The sequence below is a fragment of the Chiloscyllium punctatum genome, chromosome 13 (assembly GCF_047496795.1).
Source record: "Chiloscyllium punctatum isolate Juve2018m chromosome 13, sChiPun1.3, whole genome shotgun sequence".
In the NCBI taxonomy this organism is placed as follows: Eukaryota; Metazoa; Chordata; class Chondrichthyes; order Orectolobiformes; family Hemiscylliidae; genus Chiloscyllium; species Chiloscyllium punctatum.
The window spans coordinates 100,325,418-100,339,672 of record NC_092751.1 but is presented as its reverse complement, the minus strand read 5'-3'; the positions used below and the strand labels follow the sequence as shown (position 1 = coordinate 100,339,672).

At 42.3% G+C, this 14,255-nt stretch overlaps 1 protein-coding gene across 16 annotated transcripts in view; it reads right to left on the bottom strand.

The window, feature by feature from the left end:
• The window catches only part of camk2g2 (calcium/calmodulin-dependent protein kinase (CaM kinase) II gamma 2), a 357,622-nt gene that overhangs the window by 199,782 nt on the left and 143,585 nt on the right, over positions 1–14,255 (bottom strand). For all 16 annotated transcript variants that reach the window (XM_072583442.1, XM_072583443.1, XM_072583438.1 and 13 more), the window contains exon 3: positions 1,061–1,120. In XM_072583442.1, coding sequence (XP_072439543.1) covers positions 1,061–1,120 — 60 coding nt within the window. The remainder of the gene's footprint in view (positions 1–1,060; positions 1,121–14,255) is intronic.

Here is a 14,255-nt window from a genome sequence, read left to right as displayed (position 1 = left end):
TTTCCATACAGTAGAGAATCTAATCTAATCAGTTTAAATATCCCTCTTAACTTTTCCTATCCATGTACCTGTTAAATTTTGTAAATGTAACTACTCTACCTCTTTCTCAGCAGCTTGTTGCATATTTACACCACCTGTGTATGAAAATATTGCCCCTCACGTCCCTTTTAAATCTTTTCCCTCTCACCTTAAACCTACACCATCTAATTTTGAACTCCCCTACCCTGGGGAAAAGTACTTGGCTATTCACCTTATCTATGCCACTCGTAATTTTATAAAACTATAAGGTCACCTGCAGCCTCCTTCGCTCCAGGGCAAAAAGGTCCAGCCTCTCCTTATAACTCAAATCTTCCAGTCTTGGTAATTTCCTTGTAAATCTTTTTTGCACTCTTTCCAGTTTAATAACATCCTTCCTATAGCAAGATGACCAGAATTGCATGTAGTACTCCAAATGTGGTCTCACCAATGTCTTATATATGTGCTTATGTCTGCATATCCTTTGTACATGTATTTGTGTGCATCTATCCATGTGAATTTGTGTGTTTGTCTGTATGCATCTTTGTGTCCGTGTACATGTGTGCATCTATGCAAGTATGTACCTGTGTGTGTCAGTCAGCTTGCATGATGTGATTGGGCCTCATAATGTGACCTCACCGATATCTTGTACATATGCTTATGTCTGCTTGTCTTTTATACATGTAATTCATCTTTACATGAATTTGTGTGTTTGTATGCACCTTTGTGTCTGCGTGCATTTTTGCAAGTGTGTGCCTGTGTGTGTCAGTCAGCGTACATGATGCGGTCGGAGTGGTTGAAGGAAGGAAAGGGTCAAAACATAATCTACACATAGGAAGAAAGAGCTCATCCAGACTAAGAGCAAATATAGGCCGCCATGACCGCAGGGAGAGACATGAGAGTGGCCTCCTGGGATCCATAACAAAGCAATATTGAGTACCCTCCCTTCCTTTGTACTCCATGAATCCCACATCCTGACTCCAACCCCACTCCCGGCCACTCTTAATGAAACAACAGAGCACCATGGTCTTTCGAAATGACGTACCGATATTGGGATGCTTCAGCAGCCTACAGATTCTTGCTTCACGCTCAAGTTTCTGGTGATCTGCAGGTCAAAGAAACAAGAGAGAGAATTACACACAGAAAGCTCAGAGACAGGAGTGAAATTTCTTTAAAATATAAAGACATGAATTAACAGATGGGTCATTGCAGGGCTTGTGCAGTCTATATCAGCACAAACGGCAAATGTCATCAGTGGAAATGGATGATTCAGGTACCTCCTGAAAATTGATCAAATGAGAAAGATTTACAGGCACACCATGTCAAGGCTGCAATATCTATTTTATTGCAAAAATACATGCCAAAGGCTGAGGGCTCACCAGTACAAAAGTAATCCTACTAACATTAATCTCACTGTACTTGATCTGGTTCAGAAACAGGTTATAGCAGCGTAGTAATCATGGTAATGGACTAGCAATCCAAAGGTCATGAGTTCAAATCTTAGTTCCAAAATTAAATTCATTAAATCGAACTGGCAAAGGAGCTATTAGCATGAGAACTACAACATTGTCATACAACCAGAGTGCTTTGCTAATGTCCTTCAGGAAGGGAAATTGCCATTTCTAGCTATTTACCTGCAAATGAATCTGGTCTCTCACTGCATGGTTCACATTTAATGCCCCCTGGCTGCATTGGAGAACAAATCAGTCACTATGAATACACTGCCTTTGCCTCTGCGTCAGCTCACCAGCTGTGGAAACCTTCATCTGTATCTTTGTCATCTTCTAAACGTAAGAGGGATATGGGTCAAATGCTGACAAATGGGACTGGATTAATTTAGGATAGCTGGTCAGCATGGATGAGTTGGACTGAGGGGTCTGTTTCCATATTGTACATCTCTATGACTATATCTATTCCAAGGTACTATTCCAACAATTTGTCTCTCATTTTCTAATAAACTTGAAGTTATCCAAAACTCTAGTGCCCATGCTTTTAGTTGCAGTAAGTCTTGCTCCCCCTTCATACTTGTCTTCATTGACATACATTCGCTCTTGATCAAGTACCCCTTCACTTTAAAATTAGCATCTTTGTTTTTCCAAGTCTCTCCATTGGCTCACCTTTCCCTGTTTCTGTAATCCCTCTCCAGCCCCACAACTCTCCAAGATCTCTGCACTCCTCTATACCTGGCCTCCTGAGCGTCAAGATTTCAAATCATTCTGCCAGTGGGGACTGCGGCCAGAAACATCGTATTTTGGTGGGGGGGGCTCGTGTGCCCCCCAAAACATTGTTTCTCTGTGGCAATTTTATTGCGTGCTTCCCCCTGCCATGCCTCTCCAACCTTTCCACCGACACGGTGCCACTTTCACCAATTCAAAGGGCAACACCCTCCCTTGGGTCTGGGTCCTCCTGGGTGTCAATTGTCCCAGCACGGGCCCGAGACAATCACCCCAACCTGCCCTACCTCAGAGACATTTCCGAACCTGCCTCTAGTTATCTAGCTCTTGACCCTCTCCCTCAACTTCTCTGACTCTCTGTCTTTCTTTCTTCCTTTAACATGCTCTTGAAAGCTAGTGGTTTAAATCAAACCTTTGATCATCTGCCCAAATATCGCCATGTTTCAATGTCTCATTATAATCTGATGTGGAGGAGCTGGCGTTGGACGGGCTCTAACCTCACACCTTTAATGCATTGTCTAAGCTGAGATGTCACGTTTTTTCATAAAACCATAAGTTATCTTGAGAATGTGACTTAAAAGGAGTTCTGGGATTTACATATTAACGAACCGAAACCTGCAACTCATTCTAAAAGATGAAAAATTTAATAATCTAGGTTTGTTCAATACATCGTTACAGTTACATGACACTGTATTCTTTTGTTATAAATTCTGTATCTTATAGTCGTGCTCCACAACCACCTGATGAAGGAGCAGCACTCCACAAGCTAGAGCTTCCAAATAAACCTGGTGGACTATAAGCTGTTGTTGTGTGATTTTTATCTACAATTTGTAATGGCCTATATAAGCACCTTTGGGACAGTTTATAATGCTCAAGGCACTGTATATATTTCACTATCACTATAGGGACAATAACACCTCAAGGAGAAAACCAATCATCACTTTGTCTACAAGTTTGGATGGGAAAGATCTTTGATCTAACCAGCACATTCAGAGAACCAAACATCATTTGTTTTATTATAGATGGAGGTGATGGCCTTGTAATATCATTGCTAGATAATTGATCTCGAGACCCAGCTAATATTCTGTAAATTTGGCATTAAATTCTGCCATTGCAGATGGTAGAACTTGAATTCAATGGAAAAATACCTGGAATTAAGTGTCACACAGCACAAAAACAGACTCTTTGGTTCAACTTGTTCACGTCAACCAGACACCCCAATCTGACCTGGTCCCATTTGCCAGCATTTGGCCCATAATCCTCTAAATCCTTCCTATTCATATACTCATCCAGGTGCCTTTTAAATATAGTAATTGTACCAATCTCCATCACTTCCTCTGGCACCCCCTGCATGAAAATGTTGCCTCTTAGTCCCTTTTAAACCTTTTTCCTGTCACCTCAAAACTATGCCCTCTAGTTTTGGACGTGCCCACCCCAGGGAAAAGACCTTCTAATAATGGCCATTTGGAAAACCATCAGGTTCCCTAATGTCCTTTTGGGAAGAAAACTGCCGTCCTTACCTGGTCTCACCGACATGTGACTCCAGACCCACAGCAATACGGCTGATTCTTAACTGCCCTCTGAACAATTAGGGATGGGGAAATAAATGCTGCCCTGGCCAACGACACCCACATACCATGAATAAAATAAAAATCGTTGGTAAGAAACAGTTTCAAATGTTCTGTACATATGGGTTGTTTTGGTGTGCATGGTCCCTGTATTACATAAAATTACATAACTTTTTCACAGCCAAATCAAAATATTTTGTAATCTTTTTTTTTCAATGCGCCCTGAGCTCTGGTGCATTACATGAGCTTGGAATGGTGCATCAGTAACACAATAATTTCAATTTCACACTAACGTATGTTGTTGTTTTGGAGAATTTCAGCATTAAGTGAAAGGTGTTTATGGGGTTATCAGCTGATTTACCTGTACTACTACAGGAAGGGAAGCAAACAATTGTGGAGAGAGAGAAAGAGGCAGATGTCGGGAAAACTTTGGAAAAGGTTGGAATTCCAACTGGAATCTGGGATGTCTCATCCCTGAGATTCATAAAATTCCATGGCTTTGCAATGGCTTTGGCGCTTGCTTTGAAAGTTTCCATAATTTTTCCACATGTACATGATCTGTGGGTAGACTATGTGACGCACTGGTAAAAATGGGAGGAGCCAAGAACAGCCAGAAGAGAAAAAGACATAACTACATTTTCAGGGTTAAAAAAGCCCTCTGTAATGAGTAGGCTGTCCCTCCCAAAGTCTTCATCTCCATTGCACTTCCTGGCATTTGAATAGAGGTATGCATCAGCTGCTCTTACCCAATCAGTCAGCATCCGCATATTAGCCTTGACCAGGAATGTCTTTCGACTGTTCGCTGGGTGGAGAAACACAGCTTCTACTCCTCGTTCACCAACACAGGCAGCACAGTGGCTCAGTGGTTAGCAATGCTGCTTCACAGTTCCATAGACCCGGGTTCGACTCCACCCCTGGGCGACAGTCTATGTGGAGTTTGCACATTCTTCCTGTGTCGATGTGGGTTTTCTCCAGGGGCTCTAGTTTCCTCCCACAGTCCAAAGGTGTGCAGGTTAGGTGGACTGGCCATTCTAAATTCCCCATAATATCCAGGAATATACAAGATAGGTGGATTATCCATGCTAAATTGCCCCATGGTGTCCAGGGATATGCAGACAAGGTGGATTGGCCATGGGAAATGCAGGCTTACAGCGACAGGGTGGGAGGGTGGGTCTGGGTGGCATGCTCTTCAGATGGTCATTGTGGACTCAATGGCTCAAATGGACTGATTCCATACTGTAGGGATTCTGTGATCCTATGAACACAGACACACATTCACCAGGAGAAATCATCAGACAGCAGGTCAGAAGTGCGACGACTAGCGAGGTACAGCATTGAGTGTCTAATGCAGACGACATACATTGATGAAGGCTGCAACTGGTCAGGTTTATGAACATACAGGTAAAAACAATGACTGCAGATGCCGGAAACCAGATTCTGGATTAGTGGTGCTGGAAGAGCACAGCAGTCTCCTCGGATGCTGCCTGAAATGCTGTGCTCTTCCAGCACCATTAATCCAGAATTTATGAACATACAAACAACACTAGGCCCCTCAGCCTGCTCAACCAGGTTGAGGCCGATCTGATATCAAGCTCCTCCATATTCCTGCATACCCCCCATCAAAAATCTACTTATCTCTGCCTTAAAGATATTTAAAGATTCTGCACCTGTTTACCGGAGACAAATATTTACTGAAAAGATGGCAAAGAATATGGCCATGCAGTTGCTTTTTCTTCAGTATCAAACACTTATGCCTTACAGAAGTACCCTAATGTCTAACTTAGGGTATTCCTGCTCCAAAACAGCATCTTCATGACTACATTTCCCCTGACATTAATCTTTCAAAATGGTGTTGTTAGCCCTATAAACAATTTCAGAAAGTATATACGTAAGGTGGCCTGCAATAGGATGTCGCTCTTAGCTGTAAATGGTGTCCCATCCTGCTTGAGCATCTCTGAAATGATTTGTGGTACTTCTTATTGGACAGAGGCCAAATACACCTATGAGACGTAAAACGCTTTGGACAGAAGGTGAGCAGAGCTTGCGGCTAAGTGCGTCTGTGGCTGTCTGGCTGATTTGAAGGGCTTCACACACAGTACATCACATCAACGGGCAGCCAAATCAGCTACTGTGTTGTGTTTTGGAAGAAATATGCTCCTCACTGCAATTATAATGAAGGCCATCTGTCTCACCAGGGGACACCAGGGGACATGTTTTGTGCAGCCGTCAGCAGTGACGGGTGCTGAGAAATCTGCACTCCCTTGTGGCATGTTCTTCAATAGCACCTGTTATTTTCCAGATATAAATTACTTTCAAACTTCAGGTCAAAGACGACCTGGGGGCTAAATATATATTACTTTGCTGGGAATGCAATGATTTTGTAATCGTAGCGGAATAAGGTTAGTGAGGAGATTCGTCTGGAACCTATCCTATTGCTCTTTGAACCTGGAAAGGGCTGGTTATTTGAGCGCAGTCAAAGCACCGCTGCACCGATCCTCCCTCATACTATCCACCACCCATCTGCTTGCTGACCTTCACCAGTTTCCAGGCTGGCAGTGCCTCCATTTTGAACTGCGCCTTCTTGTTTTCAGGTTCCCTCCCATCATGCCTTGTGCAGCCCCTAAGGTGCAAAAGCAGAAGTAAGCCATTCAGCGCATCAAGTCTGTTCTACCAATCAATGAGATCACGGTTGATCTGATACTCCTCAACTCTACGTTCTTGCCATTTCCCTGTCAACCTTGATCAAAAACGTCTGTCTCCCAATCCTGATGCCCTTGCAGCCATGTCTCCGTGATGCCCCCACATCATACTTGCCAATTTTGATCTGCGCCAAAATGCTCATTTACCTTATTCCTTATACTGCATGCATTCAGATATAACACCTTCAGTCCTGTATTAACTGACCCTCTTCTCATTGTCATTTGTTGGTCCAGCTTTGTGTTCACCTCTTGTTCTGAGATTGTCCTTTCTGGTCCTACACTCTCCCATAAGAAGAAACAACGTTTCTGCATCTACTCTACCAAGTCCTCTAAGAATCAGTAAGGTCACCCTTCATTCTTTTAAATTCCAAAGAGTACAGGCCCAACCTACTCAACCTCTCCTTATAAGACATTCCTTCCATATCTGGTTTCAGCTAAGGGCACCTTCTCTGAATTCCCTCCAACGCAGTATATTTTTCCTGAGATGAGGAACCCAAAGTTGCTCACTGCTCTGTCTCTGATTTCTTACAGCTCGACAACCCTGTGAGAGCTGTGAGCTTAACTACTCTAGCAAAGTGTCCATCACTCAGGGCCTGCCAATAAAGCCTCATCATCTCGTTTCTCCTCCTTCCAGATGTTCCTTGAAATCTACTTCTTTGAGTAGGTTTTAAGTGTCCAGTCTTAACATCTTCATGATGCCACCATTGGCCATGTGAGCTGGAAAGTGTGAAGCTCTCAGGACAGAAACAATTTCTATATTCAGAAAGGGACATTTAGAATGAGAACTGAACCAGTTATTAAAAATGGACCCATTATTATCCTGCCTAAGAGACTCCCTCTGCTGGTACATGTACATATGGTGACCTCAAGTGGACAAGATGCACAAAACAGTCTTCAATAGACTATAGACAGGATCACATCCTGACACGCCTGTTTCAGTACTAATCAACCAAAGACAAACAGGAATAGTTATTAATTCCCTATTCTCTCTTCTAACCCAAGACGGCAGTGTCTAATTATAACCATCAACAGCAGAGCCTTGCTAGTAGTGAAAAGCAAAAAGTGCATGAGGGTCTCATGCATCCAACACAATGATCTTTGACCAATATCGCTAAAGACAGCCACAACCACCCTTGACTATTCAGTTCATTATTTAGATAGCTCATTTTGCAGTCGCATGGATGACCTGTGGCCACTATCTTAACACAACCTTATTACCTGATGGGTCAGCGAATTATCGATAGAAAGATGGAATCCCAAATAGAGTCAGTTCTCACAAATCTAATTGACTTCTAAGCTCATCAATAGTGACTCCATTTATATAGTGTCTTGCACCTCTACAAAGCGCTTTCTAGCCAACGAAGCAGTGTTTGAAATCAGCACACAGTTGTAACTTTGGAAATGTCACAACCAATTCACGCACAGCAACTCTAACTGCAAAATGTGAGAACCTGTTTTAGTGACGTTGATTAAAGATTAAATATTGATAAGACCACTAGGAGGAATCCAACCACTCTTCTTTAAATAGTGTCATAGGATCTTCTATGACCATCTGAGGGAAAGAAAGGGGCTTTTGTTGTATGAAGAAACAACATCTTAAACAAAGTTATCTCCCATGGTATTGCACTGGCAACTTTGAATTTTGTGCTTAAGTCTTTTATGTGGGACTTGAAGCAATGACTGTCTGACTCATACCCAAATATGCTACCCGCAGAGTCAGAGAATCCCTACATCGTGGAAACAGGTCACTTGGCCCATCCAGTCCACACCAACCCTTTGAACAACATCCTACCCTAGCTCTGTAACCCTGCATTTCCCATGGCTAACCCAGCTGACTGCATATCCCTGGACACTATGGGCAATGTACCATGGCCAGTCCACCTAACCTGCACATTTTTGGACTGTGGGAGGAAACCAAAGCACCTGGAGAAAACCCACGCAGGAACGGGGAGAATGAGCAAACTCCACACAGACAGTCACCCAAGGCTGGAATCGCACCAGAGGCCCTGGCACTGTGAGGCAGCAGTGCTAACCACTGAGTCACTGTGACGCCCATGGCTAACATTGGCTAGCATTTACTGCTTCAGTGATATAAACCTGAGTGGGCAACCGAAGCAGTGCTATACACTTGCAAAAAGACCAAACACTTAACATGTCTCACTCCATCTAACTCTTAAATCTAGCCTAAACTAATTTTTTTTTTAGTCATTCACAAAACTCTGTTTTTGAGCACACAAAGTGTACCCAACATCTGTAAGGAGCAAAGCAGACAATATGCAGTACTTGCAATGATGGGTGCAGCTGCAACAACAATGAAGTAGCATAGCACCATCCAGAATTGTGCACTGGATTCAGGGTCTGCATTCCCTACCTATGCAGCAATGTTCAGACAGCCATCCATCACTGCTGTTCATTAAGCTCACACTGATGGAGCTCCACAGTTCTGTCATCTCCACAGCAAAGGTGGACTCGACAATTTTAATTTGTTTTTCAAGCAAGAGGAACCTTGACTATCCGAATGACATGGGCGGGGAGTAATTTGTTCAGATAATTAAATGCTGGATAACACAGTTTAGCCAAGCATCAGGTCCTTGCGATTTTGCCGGGTAATCCAAAATTCAATAATCGAGGTTCCACTGTACTGGGGAGCACCCTCGCCATAAGATCTGCACTGGACCATTCACAGCTCCTGGAGGCAAGTTAGAATAGGTCATAAATGTCACTTTTCCACACTTCAAGTACAAAAAGAAAGATGTTAAGTATCATTGAGAACAGTTGCAGATCTTCTGATCAGAGAAAATAGAATGCTAGGGTGTGCAAAATCATAAATTAGATGCTTCAATCTCACAGCATATTCAGTTTAAGATTCCTGTCTTAGGGAAGGATGGCAATGGATCACCCAGAAAACTGGGAGCAAGTTTTCGGAATGGGGTGCGGTCAAGTGGAGGTGGAAAAATCAGTGTCAGATAGAAGCATGATACTTGTTTACTGTAAATTGTGCAAAACTACAAAAGAAATTAACAGGTTGGTGGAGTGGGCAGACAGGTGGCAAATGAAGTTCAATGTGGAGAAATGTGAGGTGATACATCCAGCAGTAAGAACAGGACAAAATAAACAGCAAGGCCCTAAACACAGTGCGCACAGGAGCGAGAGAGAGCTGGCCGCAGCAGGGCAGGTAGATTGAACAGTCAATCAAGCATATGGTATCTTAGACTTTACAGTACAACAGCAAGGAGGTCCTGAACTATGTAAAAAAAAAACATTGATTCAACTTCAGCCAGAGTATCGTGTCCACTACTGGGCGTCACACTTTAGGAAGGATGTGAACACTTTGCAGAGAGTGAGAAAGAGTTTTACAAGAAATTGCAGTTATGAGGAAAGATTAGAGAGAATGAATCCGTGATTCTGTTAAGTTAGGACAGTTTCCCTTGAAGAGGAGGAAGCTAAAACTAAGATGTGATTTGATAGAGTTTCGAAATACAGAACAGACAGGGAGAAGCCATTTCCTCCATAAAAAGGATCAAGAACGAGAGGGCTGAGATACAAAACAATTTTGCAAAGAAGCAAATGGGATGTGAGAAAAAATCATTTTCATACAGCGACTTGTTGTGAAACTTGAAAGGGTTCAGAAAAGATTTACAAGGATCTTGCCAGGGTTGGAGGGTTTGAGCTATAGGAAAATGCTGAACAGGTTGGGGCTGTTTTCCCCAGAGTGTCAGATGCTAAGGGGTGACCTTATAGAGGTTTATAACATCATGAGGGGCATGGATAGGATAAGTAGACAAGTTATTTTCCTTTGGGTGGGGGAGTCCAGAACTAGAGGGCATAGGTTTAAGGTGAGAGGGGAAAAATTTAAGAGGAACCTAAGGGGCATCTTTTTCATGCAAGGGGTAGTGTGTGTATGGAATGAGCTGCCAGAGGATGTGCTGGAGGCTGGTACAATCACAACAATTAAAAGGCATTTGGATGGGTATATGAATAGGAAGGACTCAGAAGGATATGGGCCAAAAACTGGCAAATTGGACTAGATTAGGTTAGCATATCTGTTCGGCATGGATGAGTCAGACTAAAGGGTCTGTTTCCATGGTGTACATCTTTATGATTCTAAGAGGCTCGGGTGTGGAATGCACTGCCTTGGAGTGTGGTGGAGACAGGTACAATTAAGATATTCAAGAAGATATCAGATGATTATTTAAATATTAACAATCTACAAGGTTACAGAGAAAAGTGAGGCAAACGGAACTGTGATCCCTATTCAGAGAGCTGGTAAAGACACAAAGGGCCTTCTGTGCTGTAACAATACTATGGTTATATGACATTACAACAAAAAAACCAAATAAATGCTCTCACTACCCTGTTCCTGCCTCTCGTTCCACTAACCTAGTTGAACTTCAATTGCTGAATGAGTCATGTTGGTCCTCAGATGCCTGCTCTCAAAACAAACTAAAAATGGCTTCAATGGAAAAAGATAATCTTTCCAGACATCAAATAGTTAATCACCAGCTTATACTCTCTCCCTCACTGAGGGGGTGATGAATCATTTCCTTATTCTGTGTGCACTTTGAAAGCAAACTGTTCATTATCTTCCGTCGAATCTATTAAACTGAATGTCTATTACCATAAGTCTTCCAGTAGGTGGCCTCTGTAAACAATAAGATGCGTCAATTTATTTTGTCAGACTCTGCATGCCTGTGAATGCTCGAAAAGGTGGAGGGGAATTAACTCAAACTTAGATAGAAAACCCTTTGAAACAGTTCATCAATATTTTAATAAGGCCATTTAGACATGTTAGGAGACCAGTAGAAGCCACAGGTGAAAGTAAGCACATTTGGAACTGTGATCCCTAATATTCTCCCCAGAGCTTTCATTCATGCACGACTGAGAGAGAGTTAAAATAATCAAGGTGCAACTTTTTCTCAATGATTTTAAAACTCACTCTCCTCCCTAACTAACCCTTAAATAATCAGTCATCTATCAATGTGTGCCCCTTCCCTCGAATTTGACTCTTACAAGCACAATGACATTTTTGAAAATAAATATGCTTTCTAAATGCAGATTAAAAAGTCTTGCAATGAGAATGGAAGACAGCCAAACTGAATAATATGATTTCCTCGCATCTGAAATATGGTAGCTAGAGTGTTCTTTTTAGATCACACAGTGTTTTCCAGAATAAACATTCAGGATAACAGATTCAGGATTATACTTCAGACGGTTCAATCATTAGATTGTTAAAGAACCAACATGGCACCAACAAACCTCCAGTAAATATGAATTTCTAAACATTTTCATTTCTGTTTTTCACTCAACATTCCCAAAACTAACTCATGTCTCAATAACTTAAACTAAAACAATCTCAAGGCTGAAGAATGCTACTTGGCCCATCTCTAGTTCCATACTATGTGTATTCTACAGGGGTCCTGCTCACTCTAGAACATTAAATACATCTTGAAATTAATTTTGGAAGCTTGCATCTCTTTGTAAAGATGACTGGTTCTTTACAAGTGTGAGATATATGTAGGCAGTGAAAAGTAAACATACATTCCACCCACTGAAGCTAACTGGGAAAATGCTTCCACCCAGAATAATTTCAATGCAAAAGTTTCAAATATTGGTATGAAACCAGAATCAGTGGTGTGCATGCCAACCCAAGCTGGCCAACACAGAGCGGAAACAATTTGGCTTCACTAAGCTGCCGTATCGGAGGGATTTGATTTCTTTTTGTCACATGTATTCAAGTATGGTGGCAAGTTTTGTTTTGCGAATGGTACAAGCAGATCATAAACATACAAGGACGTACAGATCATAGGGGCATTTAGACAGCAAAGCATACAAGGTTATGGCTGCACAGGAGGTGCACAAAAGCCAGATCAATATTAGATGTGACATAAGAGAGGTCCAATCAGCAGACTAATAGCAGTGGGGAAGAAGTTATTCTTGAACCTGTTCAAGCTTCTGTATCTCCTGCCTAATGGAAGAAGTTGGAAGAGAGCATTACAAGGGTGGGAGGGGTCTTTGATGAGATGTTAGAGATTAAAAAAAAAACTACAGATGCTGGAATTCAAAATAGACAGACAGGAGGCTAAAAGAACACAGCAGGTCAGGCAGCATCAGGAGGTGGAAAATTCAACAGAGTCCTGAAGAAGGGTTACACCCGAAACATCAACTTCTCCATCTCCTGATGCTGCCTGGCCTGCTGTGTTCTTCCAGCCTCCTGCCTACCTTTGATGATGTTGGCAGCCTTTCTGTGACAACGAGAAGTGTAGGTGGAGTCTGTGGATGAGGGGTTGGCTTTCATGGTGGTCTGGACTGTGCCCACAATTTTGGGGTGCAAGGTTTCCGTCCACAGCGAGGTACTGGGGAAAGCATAACTGAGACACTATCCCAATATCCCCTTGAAGAAGAAAGAGAGTGATCAGAAGCTGGGCAAAACAATTGGGATTACAATAAGGTCCACGGGATGGAAGGAAAAGTGGGCAATTACTCAAAATTGAGAAAAAATTAACAGAATGAAAATAAAACATTTACTTTTTTTTATTTCAGAGAAGAAAATCTTGCATTTGCCTACAAGCTATCATAATATAACTGCCTCGCAGATAATCTAGATAGCACTTCAAGTTTTATCTGATGGGGTACAGTAACATGTGGGTTATTAAGTGAATCAGAGCTGAAAATGTGTTGCTGGAAAAACACAGCAGGTCAGGCAGCATTCAAGGAGCAGGAGAATCGACATTTTGGGCATGAGCCCTTCTTCACGAATTCCTGAAGAATTTCCAGCAACACATTTTCGGCTCTGATCTCCAGCATCTGCAGTCCTCACTTTCTCCTATTGAGTGAATCATCAAGTTATGAAACCAAATTCAACTAATTTAGGAACATATCTCCAAGCACCAAACAAAATAACCATTACAGCCACCTGTTGGTCAGGAAATCTACCTGGTTCACTCATATTATAGAAACTGGAAGAAGTAGGTCATTCAGCTTTTCATGATTGTGCTACCACTCAATATGATCATGGTTGATCTTCTATCTCAATGCCATAATCCTGCATTCTTTCCACACTTCCTAGATACCTTTACCCTACAGGGTGAGAATCTTTCTGGTCCCTCCTGAAGGCCAACGGCTCTCTGAGATCACTGTGCTCCTCAAATTCTGGCTATATTAACCTCCCCAATTTCAACTCCTCTTTCATTGGCGGCCACGCTGTTGATTCCCTGGGCCCCAAGCTCTGGAAATCACTTCTAAATCTTCTTTCCCCTTCTCTTTAAGACATTCTTTAGAAAAAATATACTTCCTTGACCAAACTTTTGATCAACCACCCTAATAGTGTGTTACTTTATATGACTTGCTGCCTAAATGTTGCCCCAGTGAAGTGGCCTAGAATATTTTATCCCAGTCATAGAGGTTTACAGGATAGAAGCAGGCCCTTTGGCCCAACTTGTCCATGCTGCCCAGTTTTCACAATTAAACTAGTCCCATTTACCTGTGTTTGGTCCATATCCCTCCATACCTATCCCATCCACGTACTTGCCCAAATATTTGATAAATGATGAAACTGTACTCGCCTCCACCACTATCTCTGGCAGCCCATTCCAGACACTTGACACCCTCCGAGTGAAACAATTGCCCCTCTGGATCCTATTGAATCTCTCCCCTCTCACCTTGCATATATACCCTCTAATTTTAGACTCCCCTAACAAAGGAGAAAACCTGTTGGCTATCTACCTTATCTCTGCCTCAGGCAGTCAGTTAAAAAAGGTGCTGTATAAATGGAAATTGTCGCACATAGGCCTCAAAATGGC